At 53.1% G+C, this 19,435-nt stretch overlaps 1 protein-coding gene across 9 annotated transcripts in view; it reads left to right on the plus strand.

The window, feature by feature from the left end:
- Positions 1 to 19,435, plus strand: part of JADE2 (jade family PHD finger 2) — a 50,988-nt gene that overhangs the window by 10,406 nt on the left and 21,147 nt on the right. For 7 of the 9 annotated variants that reach the window (XM_061151323.1, XM_061151320.1, XM_061151319.1 and 4 more), the window contains exons 2-6: positions 167 to 224; positions 2,138 to 2,226; positions 12,879 to 13,036; positions 17,460 to 17,620; positions 18,305 to 18,516. In XM_061151323.1, the coding sequence (XP_061007306.1) occupies positions 167 to 224; positions 2,138 to 2,226; positions 12,879 to 13,036; positions 17,460 to 17,620; positions 18,305 to 18,516 (678 nt within the window). Of the gene's footprint in view, positions 1 to 166; positions 225 to 2,137; positions 2,227 to 2,818; positions 2,840 to 12,878; positions 13,037 to 13,202; positions 13,254 to 17,459; positions 17,621 to 18,304; positions 18,517 to 19,435 lie in introns of those variants that run through there. The other 2 variants (XM_061151324.1, XM_061151325.1) reach the window with 2 other exon arrangements.

Consider the following 19,435-nt stretch of genomic DNA (forward strand, 5'->3'; position numbering starts at 1 on the left):
GAGAGAAGGGGGAGGCTGCCCGAGGAGAAGGCTAGGGCATGGCCTTCTTCTCATTCTTCCTCTGCAGCGGGGCGAGTGTGGGGAGGTAGATTGACGGGCAGTTTTCTGAGAGGTTGAGGATTTCCCGAGCCACCTGTGAGTATAATGGGGCCTACTTTCGTTGCAGATGGAAGAGAAGAGGCGAAAGTACTCCATCAGCAGCGACAACTCTGACACCACCGACAGTAAGGCCTTCCGTGTGGGGCTCCTGCAGGGAAAGTGTGTGAATAATTATCAGGACCACAGGCCCAGACTGGGGGAGTGGGACGTTGCTCCAGAGTCTCCGTGTTGATGAACGCATAAAGCAGCCCGGGCTCCTCTGAGAGCCCCCACACCACCATGGCCTTCAGGGCCTTGCTGTCCTCCTCCGCTCTGCTCCCCTTTACCCTCTCGCTCTCAAGCCCTGTGTTTTGCCCTGGTTGGAACAGATCAACTCCCCTCTGGGTCTTCCTTTGCCTGTGCTGGTCCGGGCTGCTGGGAGCACACCTCACTCCCTCTGGCCCTGCTGTTGAGTTGGGGCCCTGTGGAAATGTCCGCACAACAGGCAAAAAAACCTGTCACTCTTCATTATAATTGCCTAATCAGTGTTATTTCCTAATCAAGTGCCATTTCCTTATCAAAGTAAGCCCCTTGGTAAGAGAGGTCATGACTTGCTGACTGCCATATCCAGCTAGATGGGGCACATAATAGGTGATCAGTAAATGTTTGCTGAAGAAATTAATGAAGGAGCCTGACCTTCATGGGATCTTGGCAGTAGAATCTCAGAGATAGACTTATGTGGGGGCTGGGTGTGTCAGCTGGATAGAGGGGGACACTCTTACACAGAAAATGGGGCTTAAGGAGCCTCTTCTGAAATGCGGAGGCAAAAAAGTTTGTGTTAGGTGTGGGCTTGTCCCTGGTACCAGAAGGCAGCTCTTCTCAGATGCCCCATGAACCCAGGCCTGCGTGAGCCAGTCGGAGTAAAGAGGTCCATTCTGCCCTGTGTAGGAGAGGTGTGCTGCCAGGAAGATTCCCACCTAGTGGTGCCCTCAGGTGAAAGCCTGGAGCCCTGCAGCTGTAGACTTAGCTTGTTCACATATATGGTGAGCAGCTGGGATTGGGGAGAGCCTCAAGGCCCCCTTAGAGTCCCTGGAGTTCTCTAACCCCCAGGAACCTGAGGGTTCAGGAACACATGCATTAGGATGAGAAGCCAGTCCTCGCCTGTCTCTCCCTCCGGGTTTCCTTCACTGTCCTTTGGGGTCTGTTTGCTCAGACTCCAGCTTGGCTCTGGAGTCTGACCTGGCTGGCTCTTCCTCCCCGTGGCAGTAGATCGCAGCATCTGGCCGCCTGTGAGTGCAGTCACGCTCCCTGCGGCCTGTTTCAGTGTCCTCTGCTTCTAACTTTATTTCAGGCAAAGGAACCCTTGAAGCCCTAGGCACCTGCAGGGGAGAGCACCTGGCAGCTGAGCCCTCTATCTGCACTGGAGTTGGGCTGGGCTGTGGCATACTCCCTTCTCACCAGTCCCACCACTGCCCACCTAGGCTATGCTCCTTTGACCCATAGGAGTGGAGACCACTCTTAGTGTAGTCCCACAAGGGCCTTTAGAACCCGAGTGATAATGGGTAGTGTGTATCAAAGCAGTGCCATGTGCAAGGGTCTGTACTAAGACTTTACAGGCATGGTATCATTTAATTCTCACAAAAACTCTTTGAAGATAGTTACTCTCTGCCCCCATTTTATACAAAAGCAAGCTGAGGCTCAGACTGAGTCATTTGCCCATCCTGAGGAGCTAATAAGTGGCTGAGCCAGGGCTCAAGCTTAAGTCTATGGGTCTACTTTAGAGCAACCCTCTTGGGTCACACAGAAAGCTAATACTGAGTCCTTGTCCCACTGCCTTTCACCTCCCAAGTCTCTTCTGGTTGGTGAGTGGAGGAGGCGTCATGACCCCATTCATCATTGGAGAGGCCCAGAGCAGGGACAGTCCACCAGATGCTCACAGAGGTGTCCACCCCCTGAACATTCAAGCCAGAGCTTGCCTTACAGGTGTCCTTTCCTTGGACATGGTGGGTGGTGCTCCTGGCCTTCCAGGGGCCCCTCATGGGCTGTGCTTTCTCTGCAGGTCACGCTACATCTGCATCAAGATGCTCCAAACTGCCCAGCAGCACCAAATCGGGCTGGCCCCGGCAGAACGAAAAGAAGCCCTCCGAGGTGGGTAATGACAAGTAACCTGGAGAAAGATGAAACAGAAGTGGAAGGGTGACAGGAACAGAGACCTGTGGAGAGGGAGGACTGTTCGGGGGAAGTGCAGGTGTATGGGGAGAGAGGATTCCTGGTAGAGGATGCAGTCATTGCAAAACAAGACCAGTGTGGCTGAGTGAAGTGATTGAGAGGAAAGGGTGGGAGTGCCAGTTCTCATAACCTTATAGGTTGTTGTAAAGCTGTTCCTGTTGATCTGAGTGAGGGGAGGAGCCTTTCAAGGATTCTAAGCAGGGTAATGACATAGTCTGATGTTTTAATGAAAGGTCCCACTGACTGCTGTAAGGGGGGGGGGAATGTGATGGGCAAGAGTGGGAGCAGGGAGGCTTCTTTAGCATTTGTCCAGGAGAGAAATTATGGTGGCGTTAGAGCTGGGTGATTGCAGTGGAGTAAGAAGCAGTAGGATATGGGACATTTTGGAGGCTGAACCAAGAGTGACAGGATTCACTGATGAAGGATGGCGTCTTCAGAGTCGTCCAGTTAGGTCATCCACTCTTTATTATGCCCATTTCAGATGCATCTGCACTTTATTCCTTCCCTGCTTTGACCCTGTCTTTTGGGACAGGTAAGAGACGTTTATGACATCTGGAGCTGTAGAAGTTTTGGAAGTGGGGTAGACAAATGGACATGGGGTCCTGCCTTCTGTAGCCCCTGAAAATAACATCCTAGAACCTCATTGCTCCCTCTTAGGTCTTTAATGCATTATAGTGGGCACAGAAGAGACCTTTGGAACAGATGAGGCTGCAAGAGCCCTGAGTCCCCAGTAGGGTGGTTTTGAGTCTGACCTTTAAGAGAGACATTGTTCTGCAGCCCACAGGGCTTCCCCGGTGGCTCAGCGGTAAAGAATCTACCTGTAATGCAGGAGTGCAGGAGACACAGGTTCGATCTGGTGCTCAGGAAGATCGCCTGGAGGAGGGCATGGCAACACACTCCAGTATTCTTGCCTGGAGAAATCCATGGATAAAGGACCCTGGCGGGCTACAGTCCGTAGGGTCACAAAGAGTTGGACATGACTGAGCGACTTAGCACGCAGACACGGGCTGGACACTTTACTTTTTTTAACTCTCCTGTTATAGTAAGGAAACTGAGGTTATATATATAGTCAAGATGTGAAGTTCTTGGGGCCAACAGCACGAGTGTGAAGGCTCAGAGTTCTAGGGCAAAGCACTTGGCCCTGGCCCGGACTGAAGGAAGATATCTTTGTTCTGAGCCTGGCAACCTCTTTTCCCCTTCTCGCAGCAGTGGTGATCCAGGAGCTGCTGTCCTTAGCCAGTCCCTAGGGGTGTTTTCCACAGAACCTTGCATTTCAAAAAGGACTCCCCGCGGAGCTGGCCTACCCTGGGACTCATCTTTTATGGGGATTGGAGGTGGGGACGCCATTTTGAGTTCTGAAGCCTCCTGTTCTGATCCCAACTGTCCTCCCTTGGCCCTACAGTGGAGGGGTAGAGACGGAAGGAGAAATCTCCAGGAATGCAGTAAGGACTGGAATAAAATCTGGGAGTGAGGTGGGCATGAGAGGATGTTGTTCTTGAGACTCTTAATAGGGTTCTCTCCTTGGGTCGGGAAGATCCCCTGGAGAGGGAAATGGCAACCCACTCTAGTATTCTTGCCTGGGGAATTCCATGGACAGGAGCCTGGGGGGCTTCAGTGCATGGGGTCGCAAGGAGTCGGACACATCTGAGTGACTAACAGTAGCCCTGCTCACTGGGTGGACAGGCACTGGGAAGTAGGAGGCAGAGTGTGATAGGGCCCTGGGAGTCCCTGGGACCACTCTTCTACCCACACCCTCATCTTGAGAGCTGCAAGGGCTCCCAGTTACTACTTGGGCTGGATTAGTAAAACCCTAGCCACCTTTTGTGTCTCCCTGGTCCTAAAAGGCTGGAGAAGGAAATGGCAACCCACTCCAGTGTTCTTGCCTGGAGAATCCCAGGGACGGGGGAGCCTGGTGGGCTGCCATCTATGGGGTCGCACAGAGTTGGACACGACTGAAGCGACTTAGCAGCAGCAGCAGGTCCTGAAAGGCAGTAGTCACCCTGCTGTTTTGAAGCTGAGCAACCCGCCTCTGAGAATCTCACCTCCTCACTGCGTTCGTGGGCTATTCAGATTGGAGAATGGAGGGGAAGTTCTGGGGAGCCCCTGGGGCTGGCTTAGTTCCTTCCCCTAGCTCTCACTTTAAGCAGCAGGAGGAGGAGGGGCCTCTGCTCTGGGCGGAGATCCTGGGGACCTGGCTGCTATCAATACCCAGGATAGGCGGCCGGCTAGGGGAAACAGGTGTCAAGCAGAGGCTGAGGGGAAAGTGTGATTTGCATGGCGCTGAGAATTCCCCTCCCTCTTGGATTTTCCTGTGCAGGGCCTTTGAACCTTTCTCCACCTAAAAATAGAATCGAACCATTGCATGGGTGCTGAATGGGGACTGGCTGTGCACAGCCCTGGGTTCAAGCCCAGAAGCCTCTGCAGGGGCAGGGGGGCCTCTGACGCCCTCAAGTCCTAGGCTTCTGGAGGGCTGAGGAAGTTTTCCCTGTCTTGAACTGTTGCCAAGGACAAGCTTTTCCTCCCACAGCAGGGGGAGAGCAGCCTGCGAGGTTTCCCTCGTCCCCTAAGCGAGGAGACTGAGCCATAAGCCGGCATAAATTCCAAGTTTTCGTGGGGCAGAGAGGAAACTATCGATGAAAGCTTCCAAATGACTTGGCTCGTGAGAAGGCAGAGATGAAAGCGAGGATTTGGCGGCAGATAATGCTCACACTAAATCTCTTCACTGGCTGTCCCTTCTCTGTGAACGGGCTGGAGAGAAAGGCCTTCCTAATCTGCTGGTGCTGGGGGCTGAGGGCTTCCGACACCCTGGTGAAAGGGCTTCTGGAGTCCTTCCCGCTCGGTCCCAGAGTAAGAAGCCTGGGGGGTGGTTTTCAGGCTGTTCACACGGTCTGCTCCCAGTCTGGCTCAAGTTCCCAGCTTCAATACATGCAAGTTGATGTGTGTGGTGCAGGAGTCCCTTCCTGGTAGCTGCATGCAGAGCCACGGGACTGGGAGGTCTCTTCGTCTCCTCATCTTTGAAGATGGACAGTGATGAACGGGGATTTGAGCATCAGGAGTATTTAGCATGACAGCAGCACTGGCGCATAGAGAAGCCACCAGTTCTGGAAAAGGCAGGGAATGGGTTTAGACGAGACTGGCAGGGCTGCCCCTGAGATGATATGTGCACTCTGAGGGTGCAAATCAAGGGGCGCCCTACACACCAGAGGGAGAGGCCCCAGGCTGGAATAGAATGCTCTGACCAGGAGTCAGGACCCTGGACAGGGCCGAGGCCTTGAGGCCCAGCTTCTCGTTCTGGCCCTTAACCAGTGCGTGGCTTCCTCAGCCTGACTGAGAGGGGACTGCAGGCCTCGGTACTCGGGGCTGAAAGAACAGGCCCTGGGCTTCCTGGGAGGCTGGTTTAGGAGTTTTGGTGGCAGTACACTTAGTCTGAAGTTGGCCCCAGGATCCGTTTGGCAGTGGAGGGAAAAGGTGGGGCTGACCCCAGGAACACAGGCTGCTGCCTTCCTCTGCTCTGCCTGCCAGTGGGATCCCAGCAAAGCTGAGCTCTGTCCCTTGGTGCTTAAGTTGGTCAGGCCCGTCCTGAAGGAGAGGACGGGATTATCCTAGCCCGGGGGAGCCGCTCTAGGCCTTGGGTTTCTGGCCTGGCCTGTCTCACTAAATAGCATGAATGTAACTTTGTGGGTCATACCTCTGAGAGCCTGATAGAGATCACAGACCAGGGATTATTTTTTATTTTTATTTATTTATTTATTTTAATTTTTTTTTTAAATTTTTTTATTTTTTTATTTTTTAAAATAACTATCAGACCCTTATCCCATACCATTCTCAAGAATTCTGACTTGAATGCTTTGGAGTAGGGCCCCAGGCACCTGTACTTTTTCAAAGCCCTCCTGCTGGAAGCCAGGGTTAAGAACTACTGCCGTAGACCTTTTTCCATGATCTGCTAAATGGGAGTTTCCAGCTTGGTCCTCGCTGAAAGTTGAGGGAAGAAGGGAAGGCCTTCCAGCCTGCTTCAGTGACCTAAACAAATGCTGGCCATGTGGGTGTGGCATCACCCACAGCTCCTCCCTTCTCCCACAGCGACCATGGGACTGACAGGTTTCTGCTAAGCCCTCGGCCTGGCATGGGTGGGAAGGGTAGTTTGAGAAGAGACCTGGAAGCCAGGTGGTTTGGAGACTGCTGTTTTGAAGCCATGTCTTCCTCAGGCCTAGGGCAGAGAGGCAGATGGAGGAGCAGGCTGAGAAGTGAGGATTTCCCCGGACAGGCTCTCTTGAGGTAGAAAGCTGTGTTTTCAGGAAGTCAGAGTCCCCAGAAGTCAGCCAACAGGCAGGGAGATAGGTCTTTAGGACCTTAATGATAGTGATTAAACTCAGCAAACACTCGAGAGCACCTCAGAGGCCCAGCCTAGGGCCAGGGACACAGAGAGCGCAGGCCCTGTCCCTGGGGAGCTTGTCTTCTGACTGTTAGCAGGAAGCAGGTGCTGCACAGGAAGGTGTCCGTTACGAGGGATGTAGCCAGCTTGCCACTGAGGAACTGTGAGACTTCGGGCAAGTACAGTCTCTGTGAGCCTCAGGGTGGTTGTCTGTAGAGTGCTGTCCTGCAGTTTCTGTTCTGTAGGTGTGACGGTCCTGTCCTGGGGCCCGTGGAGCCTGGGGGTGTGGGGAGAACCCAGACGTGAGTGAAGGTGGAGCTCACATGCCTGGGATGGAAGCCTGGATGGTCTCAGAACGGGGTGGGCAGGAGTTGGGCTCCTTTTTAGGCCCTGGTGACAAACTGTACGTACCTTGAGTTGAGAGAATGAGGGGCTTCTCTGTGGGTTCCACAGGGGCCCTTCACCAGTGCTCAGCCTCTCACCCCTGGAGCGGGGCCTGGGAGAAAGAGGTGACCCTGTGAACAGCCTCTGCCAGCAGTGGAGGTCTTCCAGATCCAGTGTCTGTGAAAGTTCCTATGTAAGGATGGCCCTCCCTAGGAAAGGCAACGAGTGGAGGGTGAAAATGCTGCATTTCTGCTTGACCCATTGCTTTTGAAAATGGGCCCCTTCCCCCCCTAGGTGAACGCAAGGGTGGCCAGATGGTGTTGGGGTTCAAAGCCATGGGATAAATATGGTGCTTTCCTGGAGGAGCAGAGGTATTATCCAAATGTTTGAAATGACATAATATTGTATATTAAAACAGTGATGGCATATGTTGTAGTGAAAGGCAGAGTGCTCCCAAACTTGAGAGTAAAACAGGAGACTCTCCAGAAAAGGGTTTTTTTGCTTGACCCTGTGGTTTTGAGCCATGTTTCTAGCCAACAGCTCTTTTGCTACCTTGGGAGGCAGGCGGGTGGTGAGGGGAGCCCTTCCACTGGGCCTCCCACTGCTCTGGGGTGGGGGGCAGAATCCACTTCTCATACATTTGGAAACACTGCTGCTCCCGCCAGCTGGAAAGGCCTCCCGGCCTCTGGGACTTGTCTTGCAAAAGAAATGTGTGTAATAAATTCTCTTTAAGAGCAGGAAGTGCTGTTATCCTTGTGAAAGAGAAAGAGATGTTGAGTGTGTGTGTGTGTGTGTGTGTGTGTGTAAGTGTCTGACCAAATTAGCCTAGTGGTAGCTTGACTGGGACTGGGAAGCTATTTCCAGAGCCCTTCTCTGGTGTTTTATGCTTAATTTTAAGTATCTAAGTATGCTCTTGGCTGAGATACTCTTTATCAATTTCCAGTCCAAGAAAGAGATTTTTTTTTTTTAAGAGAAGAAATAGCAGACTGGTTTGCAGGCTGGATTGCATTGGTTAAAGCACAGGGCAGACCTCAGACAAGTGGTTTAACCTCTCTGAGTCTTGGCCCCCACATCTGTAAAGTGGGAGGATTAGGTGAGATTGTATATATAAAGCGTTTAGCATAGCACCTAGCATGCTACAGCAGGGCAATTACTTTTCACCGTTAGCTGTCCTTTCTAATGAGATGAGGTGCTCAGAAAAACACGGTGATTTCAAATGAGGCATTTGGTAGTAATTTTACTTGACTCTTGCAAGACAGACTGTCAAACATCCTTTGGGAGATTAGAGAGAGTGGCCATTCCTAGCTTTGCACTAGGCCTTCTGATGTGGATAGAAGGCAAGGAGAGGCTGTCCTGGCCAAAGCTATTTTCACTGGCTTTGGGACAGCAACCAAGACCGGCTCCTGAGTTCTGCCTGGAAGAATCCTTTGGGCCAGCCCTCTGCCTTCACTGTCCCTGCTAGGCAGGAGAGGAAGTTTCAGAGTTTAGTTATATAGGATTTAGAGAAATCCTGGGGTTCATTCATTCATTCACTCACTAGTCTCACAAACATTTCTTGAATACCTGCTGTGTACCAGGCACATGGTGCCACAAATAGGCACAATGATAAGCGGGACACGTAGTCTCTGCCTCTCTCAGCTTGATTATTAGAGGAGATGGACATTAAACAAATAATTACACAGATAATTGTGCTCAGTAATTACGATAAGTGCTGGGGCTTTTCCTTAAGTAACGGAACTTCCCCTTGGTGCCTCTCTAGGTCTGAAATACACTGTGATATATAATACTTCACTCTTGAGAAAAGGAAGCAGAAACCAAGGTCCCAGGATGAAATGTTCAAATAATATTCATAAATCTCATGATCATGTACAGGAATGCTGAGGATAGCAGAGTGAAAGTTGCCTGTTGTCATCATCTTCATCTGCTTTTGGAGATCATGTCAGTCTTGAGACATGACACGCTTTCTGGCATAGCTCATTTTTGGTTCTCCGTGGGGAAATAGGCTCAGAGAGCGAGATAGACTTTTCAGTGCTTGTGGTCTCACTCTTGGGAAGAGGAACTAGAAGGCAAGCCCCATGCAGTTTCCCCACGTCTGGGCAGAGCAGGGTCTCCAGCTCTCTTCAGAGCTGCGTTGGCACCTCTGGCACTCACATTGGTTACTAGGTTAGAGTTTTAGACCTTTAAACATTCTTCATACTGTTTGAAGAAGCTACAATTAACGTCTCCCAAGCAGCTCAGCAGAACTTGGTTGCTAGGCAGCAGACCTTGAAAGACAATTTGTCAACTTCTGCCAAAAGAGAAAAATAGTAAACATTCACATTCTTAGAAAATTGCTTGTTTTCCAGCTTCCAACTTCCTTGCCATGGCAAGGCCTCCAGTTCATCAGTGTCCGTTTTATTATTTATTTAGTTTTTGTGAATAATTCAGAGGCATTTTAGGAGAATAACTGAGCTTTTTTTTGGAAGCCCAACCTTTGGCTATTCAAGACAGAAAGGTGTTTGGGTTGCCCTGTTTGTGGACAGGTTTTATATGAGTATTCAGGGGTTCCTTTGGAAGGGACAGAGTCCCCAGCTGAATCCTTGGGCAGCTACCCAGAAAGATGGTGGCAGATCCACGGGAGGCTCTTCAATCATTCAGCCTTAGTTAGCACCTAGCATGTGTCAGGCCCTGCATGCACTGTTGCAGCCTGTAGCCTGGCCAGACCTCACTGAGCTTACCTTCTAGTGGGGAAGACCTGGCAGGAAACCAAGGGATACCAGTAGAGGGGCTGTGGGAGTCCAGAGGAAGCCCAGAACCCAGCCTGGCATCAGGGAATCCTTCCTAGAGCAGTTGTGGGCTGGAGTAACACCCTAAGGGTGAAACAGGCCACCCCCACTTTGGCAGGGAGAAGTGTCCCAGTGGGGTCCTCCCCTGTGCCAAGTGTGAGACGTGCTTGGAAGGGAGACTGACTACTAATGCAGTCGTGGCTTGTCCTGAGGGCAGTGAGAAGGCAGTGGAAAGCCACTGGAGAACTTGGAACTTGCCGAGGTCACCATCTGATTTGCATATTCCAGCCTTTGGGGAAACCCCTTGATTTGGCTTTGGGTTAATTCAAGGGCATTGGCAGTGAGCAGATGGCCAAGAGGGGTGAGATTGCAGAGGAGTGCTGGATGGCTCCAGAGTTGTCTGTCTGGGTTCCTTTGCCACTTCTAACATGTAGGACCTTGTGTAGGTTATTAAGCTGACCTGAGTCCCAGGTTTCTCTAATGTAGACTAGGGATGATAACAGCATCCACCTCACAGAGTTGGAATAGGGGCCAACAGTTAATTCAAGGACAGCCATTAGATTGGTGCTGGGCACACTGTGTTCTTTTAAGTGTTGGCTGGTACCTGTGAGATAGTGCTGCCTTTCCTCTGCTTCCATCAGTCCTCTGCCCAAGGGGCCAGTGGCATCCAGTCACACCACATGAAGCTTGCAACTCTCTTGGGACCAGACTTTCTTTCTCTCCTGAATCTCCTTAGCTGAGTTGCGCATGGGATCCTTTCCTGCTCTTGAGTTCCCAGCACCAAGCCTGTTCCTAGGACAGAGCCACCTCTCCCCCGCTGGTGTGGCTTGGCACTCTGTCTGCACCTGCAGACCAGGGCTGCCTCTTGCTCCATTCGCTCCACGTACTTGGGTTGTTTCAGCTCTGGATGTATCCATGAGGTGTCTCTCCAGTTCATGGGGGTTCAAAAAGCACTGCCAAGGAGCCAGCTGGGGTCATCAGACTTATCAGGTAACTCCCCAGAGGGGCCCTTTTATTCACTCATTCATTTAATCATTCTCTCAGTTACTATTTATCGAGCATCTACTATGTGCCAGTCACTCTGCCAAGCCCTGAGAATGTTGCAGATAACAGGACAGGTGTGGCAGGAGAGATGACAAGAAGCAAGGAACATGCACACACCAGTTAATTTTCAGAAGTATACATACTCGGAAGTGAGACAGGACCATGGGCTGGAAAGTGACTCTGTTGGGTGGTTGGCCACCCTGAGTTGGAGTGATCAGGGTGATCCCACGAGGCAGCATTTGAACTATAGCTCAGGAAAAGGGAACAGCAAGAGATTTCAGACTCACCAGTGCCTTTTTGGAGGGGCACACGGTGACACTGGGCTCTGGAAGGGGCAAGATGACAGGCTTTCCCTGGAGGATGGTTCCTAATGGCATTCAGAGCAACAGGGCATTAGATGTACCACGTAGGGCTTGCCAGGGTTGGGAGAACTTTGAGACCGTCACCAGACTGCTGTGGGTTCAGTTTACCCCTGCCGGGTCCTGAACAGGGGGCCCCAGAGGGAAATAACCTGGCCCCAGCCAGCAGAGGGAGGGAGGGTGCTGAAGGACAGCACAGAAGCACCCGCTACCTGAGTTTATGTTCTTATACCAGTTGTCTTGCTACTTGCTAATAAGATATGCAAATTATCAGGGCTGTGAAATCTTTGCCACATTTCATCTTCTGTGTAATTAGCATTTAATCGTAATCTCGTTTTAATTTTTTCACACTGACACCCTAATTAAATGTTAGGGTGTTAGTCTTAACAATTAAATTATATTGGCAAATAGAGTCTTCAAGAAACTTGACCTTCTGCAAGCAAGGGCCCTCTCTGGCTAGAAGCAGACGTTAATTAGATTTCTGCAAGACGCTGCCTTGAGCCCCCTTGGCGCCCCCTTTCAGTTGTCTCCTAGATTCAAGTGAGACAGCCAGCCAGGAGGTGGGGCCTCATGCAGGCAGAGGTTACCAGTGAATGGCCACCACCCCTGGAAGGCTGGTCTTCCAGGGAGGGGAGTGGGCTTGGAGTCGGGTCTGAAACCTGGAGGACTCCCTATAGTGGTTTCTCTTCTTTCTGTGACATGAACTCTCCTTTAACTTGTGATGTTCACGGGGAAAGTTGGTACCAAAGCAAGTCACATAGTGTCTAGAGCTGCCACCAAGTCCTCCAGCAGCCCTTGGTGGGGCCCAGGTGAGGCCAACCAGCTGGGGCAGACGAGGCACTGCCAGTGCTCCTGGGGCTGGGCGTGGGGGCTGCTTTGGGGTGGGGGGCCACAGATAGAACGCTGGGAAAAGAAGTTTCCCCGAGTGAGCAGGTGCTCACAAGGAAACCAAAGCATGAGGGTGTGTCCACTCATGGCCTGGCCCCAAGGGGTTTGGAAGGGCTTGGTTGAGAAGGAATTCAACACGCTTCTCCTTCCCCGTCATATAGAGCATGGCACAGCAGAGCGCCCATTGAATAGGACATATGGTACCGTTGTTCTTCAGAGACCATGGAGACCCTGAGCCATGGGAGGCTGTTCTCTAGGCTGTCCCAAAGCCTGGCCTCTCCCTCAGCTATTTGCCTGAGGCCCTGGCATGTAGTTGCCTGGATTCTTTTACACTTGTGACTGTGGTTACAACAACAAACATAATTTTGAATCTTCAACAGAAATTCCCTAAACAGACACTTCATGGCAGTATTGCATTCACACAAGCCTTTCTGCCAACTGATTTTTTTCCTCAGTATTTTTGCCTTTCCCACATGTCTTTCCTCTTCCCTCTAAGGTCCACTCCTATCCATCACTCAGACTCTGTCCTTGAGCAGATCTGAGCATGTAAATTCAATTCAACATTTATTGGAGATCTTCTGTGTGCAAAGCACTCTGCTGGGTTCAGGGAAGATGGGTTATTGTACTTACTGCTTTTGTGTCGTATTCTCATTTTGAGTGAGTGGGCTTTTAGCATTTGCCTTTTCCTGCCCTGGGCTGTGAAGCAGATCACCTGAAGACGACCTGAAACCATTCTTTCTCCACCTTGTCTCCCCACAGGTTTTCCGGACAGACTTGATCACAGCCATGAAGATCCCAGACTCGTACCAGCTCAGCCCGGATGACTACTACGTCTTGGCAGACCCATGGCGGCAAGAATGGGAGAAGGGTGTGCAGGTGCCCGCGGGGGCAGAGGCCATTCCCGAGCCAGTGGTGAGGTGAGCCGTGGCACCCAGGCCAGGGGCCACAGGGAGGGGAGGCAAGGACCAGGAGAAGGGCATGCAGGTGCCCGCGGTGGGCAGAGGCCATTCCCGAGCCAGTGGTGAGGTGAGCCGTGGCAGCCAGGCCAGGGCCCATAGGGAGGGGAGGCAAGGACCAGGAGAAGGGCGTGCAGATGCCCGTGGGGGCAGAGGCCATTCCCGAGCCAGTGGTGAGGTGAGCCGTGGGGCCCGGGCCAGGGCCCATATGGAGGGGAGGCGTGGGGCCCAGGCAAGGGGCCATAGGGAGGGGAGGCGAGGACCAGGCAAGGGGTTCCTTTCTAGTCTGTGTCTATTCTGTTTCTTTTGTTCTTGAAAAAACATTGCAGTGTTCCAGAAATACTGCAGTTTTACCTCTGAGGCCAAGGTTTTGAGCTTGGGTTCAGCTCTGGAGCCAGACAGCCTGGGTTCAAATTGCCTCCAAGTTCAGTGGGACCTTGGGCAGGGAATGTATTCTGCCTGGGCATCAGTTTCCTTGTCTATAAAATGGGGATGATAACAACAGCACCTGCCCTATGCAATGGTCAAGATGATGTAGAGAAATGATGTGTGGAAGGCCCTGGACCCAGGACCGGGCCCACATGAACACTCAGTGAAAACTGGCCGTGGATTAGCTTGATGTCGTTACAAACTGGGTCCCGCCAGAAGATCTTCTCGGGGATATCTCCAGACCTCTAACAAGTCCTTAAAATAGGGACAACTGTGCTCTTGGCTTCTTAAAACCTTTTTGGGGAGTTCTTGGGAGCAAGAAATCCAGTGCTTGGTACACACCAGATGTCCACAAAACAGTTGCTATGATCAGATTCTGAGGAGGGCCCGCTGCCTCCTAGAAATCAGGATTGGATCAGGGCTGAGTCCTCTCTGGGCTCGGGAGCCTTGTGGCCTTGTAGGTCAGAGAGACTCCTGTGTTCTTGTCAGGAGGTGGCCTTGTGGCCGTGGGCCTTGCTTCCAGTGACAGAATTCAGCCAAGTGCTTCTTCCTGCGCCCTGGGAAACCCTCCAAGTCATGTCTTGGGCCATAGGGGCCTGCTGTCCTGGCCCTCCGTCCCCCTCTGCACATCAGCCTGCCGGGGCTGGGCAGATTTATGTTAACTGACAGTCCATTCCCAACCTTGGCAGCCCTGGGGCTCTAGCTTAGGTCCATTTTGCCAGGGCTTGGGGCAAAGATTTCAGCTGTCACCTCCCTTGACATTGGCACTGATGCTTCCCTGGCAGCCACACCTATGATGGGCTCACAGACACCCAGTGCCTGCCTGGTGCCAGGCCTGTGCTGGGCATGTGATTACAGAGGCAAAGCACATACTAAGCCCCACTTGGTGCCCAGTGAGGATTGGGTATTGGGCAGTGTTTATCGTCCTGGGCTCGCAAGGCCTGTTATCTTTGGCCCTCTGAGAATCAGGGAAGCTCCAGGCCTCTCTGGACGAGAGCATATGTGGAGTTTGGAGAAGCACTTTATTCTACACGTCCTCTGCCCAGGGCCAAAAACATGGGTCAGGCTCCCAGCCAGCTTCACCCTGTCTACTCTACAGACCAAAGAACTGTAACCGACCTCTTTGAACCTGTTTCCTTCTCCATAAAATGGATCTAATAACAGTATGTGCCTGATAGTGTAGTGGTGAGGATTAGTTGAGAATTCACATGCTAAGGGCCCAGGGTAACAAGGCAGAAGGGTAGGCCGCCAGCTGGGCGGAGAGGGGTGAGTCCTGATTAGGCTTGGCCCAGCGGTTTGTCCTCTGTCCTCAATGTCAATGTCAGGTGGTTCTGGAAGCATGTGCTGGCCTGGGTGATTAATTGCAGATGCCGCCACACAAGTAGCTTGGCTTCAGTCGGTGTCTTATCTGTTGAGATCACGACGGAAGCATGTGTTCACACAGCTCTGGCCCTACTAGGTACATTCCCCACATACACACAGGTCTAGGCTGACTAGAGCCAGGCACGCCTGGCCTATCCTGCTCTTTGGAGAGGATAAGACTGGAAGGGGAGGGATGCTCCCATGGAGATAGCTCTGGGCCCCGTCTTTCCCTGTCTCCTTGCAGCCTGACACCTCCACCTGCCGGGCCACCTTTACCTTCACAGCTCTCACCTGGAAGCCGGCACAGCAGGCGCCGTGGTCAGAACTGTTCCAGGAGCTCTGTTCCTGAGAACTTGCTGTGCTGAGCCTCAAGTTCATCTTCTCATCTAATTATCATATCAGCCCTCTAAAAGGCACACTGCTGTCCCCATTTTATAGAGGAGGAAGTTGGGAAATTCTGGGGAATTCCCTGCATGACCGCCAGGGCCTTGTGGGCTGGGCCAGGAAGTCACAAGCCACAGGAACAGGCCCTGGGCTGCCTCTGTGTGGCCCAGAGAGAGTCTCGTGCCCCAGTCACCCTGGCTTGCTGACTCTGCCCTCCCCCACTGCCTCCCTGGCCCCCTCCATCCCTCTCTTCTTGCCCAGTCCTCCCTGGCCCTTGAGCAGGTCTACCCACCTCATAGTCCTAAATGTTTCTGGAAAATGAGAACCCCTCACTGTCACATCATGAACTGAAGGAGGGCCTGCACTGTTCTTCGGGGGTGGCCGAAAGACACAGCCCAGGGCAAAACCAGCCTCTGTTTTCTATCTGGTCTTCTGGAGTGAGAGGCTCCCGCCCCCCTGCCCTCAGATCCCAGCCCAGCCACCCATCTCCTCCCCGCTGACCTCGGTTCTACTGGCTGCAGCCAAGACTGAGGCCTTGACTGAGGGTGACGTCAAACCACCCGTGATAGGAGAGCCTCCTCCATAGTCGGAGACAGAAGAGGCCAGACAGGTGACGATGAGCACCCCGGGAAGCACAGGAAATGCCTTTTCTGTTGATAGCCCTTTAACCCCAGCTTCCCCGAGAAAGGAATGTGATCTTGGCCCCAAGAGGTCTGGCCAGGTACGTCCTGAGCACATAGTGTGGGTAGTTAGGCCATTAGGCGGTGGGCGCTCGGGCTATCCCAGACCCAGCTGAGCATATGCTGGGGACACAAACAAAGCAGGGTCGTGACAAAATGACAATGTTTTTGAAAGAATGTGTTAATTTAAATAAGAGCCTCCCAAGGCAAGGCAGAACTTTGTAGGACTGAGAGTCCTGCAAAGCAAATACTATTGCTTCTATTTGAAATGGTCTGGGATTGGGGGTGGGTGTCACGTCATTCTTGTTGCCTAGGACTTTCCTTGATCTGGGCATCTTGTGTGGCAGAAGGTGACTCTAAGCCCCTTCCCTTGTATCCTGGCCTCCCTCAGTCTCCTCTGGGCCTCCCTCCTGCCTGGAGGCCATTCTGCGCCCCGCCCCCCGCCCTGCATCCTACCTGCCCCCCTTGCCGACACCCGGGGCTCTTACTGAAGCCCCAGAACCGTTCCCGTAGCTGTGCCATATCTGTGCGCCCCTGGCCCTGCCTTCCCCTTTCCAGTCTGCGCTGAGTCACAGCCCCTGGCAGCCCTGCCTTCGACCCCAGGAGGCCTCTTGGGCAAGTAAGGGGCCTCTCAGCCCTGGCAGGGCCGGCCAGATGGAGGCCAGGCTCCACAGCAATAACCATGGCAACTGGTAGGGGGTGGGAAGAGCTGGCATTCTGAACTGGCATTAGGAACTGAGGGGCAGCACACGGCTGAGCCAAGAGAGGAAGCCATGCCCTCCCAAGGCAGAAAACCCTCATATTCCATTTCAGAAGGAGCAAAGTGATATCCAGAGGTCTTAAAATACACACTCACACGAATATAGCGCTTACTACATGCCACTCACAGTTCTAAGAGCTCCACACGTGTTCATCCATTTAATCCTTATGCCAACTGTGGAAGCTAGGTTCTGTTATCATTAGTCCATTTTCTGGGGCGCAGAGGAGCTAAATGGCTTACCCAGTCACACATTAAGTGGCGGAGCTGGGCTTGGAGACCTCGCCTTGTAGCCAGGACCCTTGCAAGCTGCCTCCGAGGCAGAGCCATGGCCTGAGAGAGGGCTGACCTGAAGTGTGACCCTGGGACTGTAGCAGGTGCCTCCTCTTCACCCCAGAGGAGCCCTGGCCTCAGATCCCCTGAGGCTACTGGTGGAGGAGGGGCTGGGGCTTCTGGGGGCCTTTCCCCAGCTTTGAAAGAGTGTATGGAAGGACCTGGGGGCCAGCCGGCCCTATCCAACTTGTGCCAAAGTGACTGGCACTGGGCATTGCCCAGGACGGCAAAGGGAATGGCCTCCTACAGCCTCTGCAGGGTGGGCAGGTGGGAGGAGGGACTGGAAGGAGGCAGGCCCTGCTTGGCAGCAAAGTCTCACACCTCACTTTCCTGCTAGCCCCTCAGTCAGGCTGGCCAACTCCCTGGGGGTGGCCCTCAGAGCCAGCAAGAGTAGCAGGCTGAGGGCACCCTCTCCTCATATCTTCTCTTGAATTCCTAGGATTCTTCCACCGTTGGAAGGCCCCCCTACCCAGGTGTCCCCTAGTGGCTCTGAACTTGGTGAGGGCTCCCAGCCTGATTGGCCAGGGGGCAGCCGCTATGACTTGGACGAGATTGATGCCTACTGGCTGGAACTCATCAACTCAGAGCTCAAGGAGATGGGTAGGTGACCTGCCAGGTGAGAATGGGACGGGGCCAGGCCACACAGGGTCTTTTTCTAAACCTCAGAATGGCCGTGGCCACTGCTGGGCTTTGGCACTGCACAGATCTGGGGAAAGTCCCTGCTATGTTACTGATGACTGTGCTTCAATTTCTATAGTTGTCAGATGGAGGCAGTAATAGCATGTCATTTACAGGGTTTGGGGGAGTGTTATATGACTGAGCGTGCACCCACACACTTAGTAAGCCTGACTGTTACATGAGGAGTGAGTGAGCACTTAGAAGTCTAGTGTGACACATGGGCCTGGGGTCAGCTGGTATGGGCCTTCTGGCTGAAGGCGCACCATGTCCCAGGAAAGGCCAGCTCTGCTGGATTCAGCCACCTTCTCAGGTGCCCCCCATACACCCAGCTCAGGCAGTGGGTTCCCCATGGCGGCGTCTGCATCCCAGAGACAGACACCCTCATAGCATCTGTGTGTACACAAGCGTGTGTGTGTGGTCACCAGCAGGGTCTGAAGTCACAACACCACACCAGGCCTCCGGGGCCTTTGCATGGTTGAACCCAGTCGGTTTTCAGACGATGGAGCTGGGGCCGGAGACAGTAAACACAGCGTGCAGGTAGAAACGCTCCAGTCCACCTGCTCCGAGAGGCTGGGCTTCTGACCCCCTGCCCTGCTATCCTCGCAGAGAAGCCAGAGCTGGACGAACTGACGCTCGAGCGTGTGCTGGAGGAGCTGGAGACGCTGTGCCACCAGAACATGGCGCGGGCCATCGAGACGCAGGAGGGGCTGGGCATCGAGTACGATGAGGATGTCGTCTGTGACGTGTGCCGCTCTCCCGAGGGCGAAGATGGCAACGAGATGGTCTTCTGCGACAAATGCAACGTCTGCGTGCACCAGGTGGGCAGCCCCCGCGGCCACCGCTGTGTGATGCTGGCAGGCCCCTGCCTGACCGCTCACCCTGGCTGTGGGGCTGTAGCAGCGCTGTGGGCACAGGCCCCTGTGGAGGGCAAGTGGGGAGAAGGGAAGGGTGAGTGCCCACGGTGCCAGGGCTTAGCCCCCTCGGCCAGATTTGAGTGATGCCTATTGGATGGTCTTCCCGTCCTTTGCCGCCAGCCTCCCTCAGACTCTGCCCACGGACCGTCCTGCCCCGTCCTCCTCTGCTCCTCCACTCACAACGAGGCAGCACAGTGTAGCGATGGAGAGCACAGCCTGGAGCCAGGCCACCTGGTTTCAAATTATGGCTCTGCCCTTCGCCAGCTGTGTGATTTGGGGTCGGTTTCTTGACCTCTCTGAGCTGCTGTTTCCTCAAGTATAAATAAAAGTAAGTCGTTGTGAGGATCAAGTGCCTTACTCTGAGTTAGAACCGTACAGTGAGGGCTGTTCATATTTGTTAACATTATTAGTATTATGAGCCAGGTTCGGCCTGACTAGGCTCCCCTGTTGATATTGAGCCCCACGGCTGTAGGTCTGGGGCATCTCAGGGCCTAGCTCATGGAAGATGTGGAAGACCTGACTAGAACTCCGTGGACCCACTCTAGCCCTGACTTTGAGGCCGTCCCTCACCCACTTTTGCTGGAATAGTGCCCGGGGAGCTCCGAGTGGCTTCTCCTGGGTGGCAGGTGGGTAGGTGGTACACCACTTTCCCCATTCACCCTGTTCACATCCCTTACACCCAACAGCTCTTAGGTCCATAATCCCTGGGCGTGACCAGAAGGATCCCTGATCACAGACACCTGTGAAAAAAGACGAAAGCTCTGGGCCTTGTCCGAAGGCAGCATACATACCCAAATTTGTATTCCGTTTAAGGGAGTTCATG

The sequence above is a fragment of the Dama dama genome, chromosome 9, assembly GCF_033118175.1.
Source record: "Dama dama isolate Ldn47 chromosome 9, ASM3311817v1, whole genome shotgun sequence".
Classification (NCBI taxonomy): domain Eukaryota; kingdom Metazoa; phylum Chordata; class Mammalia; order Artiodactyla; family Cervidae; genus Dama; species Dama dama.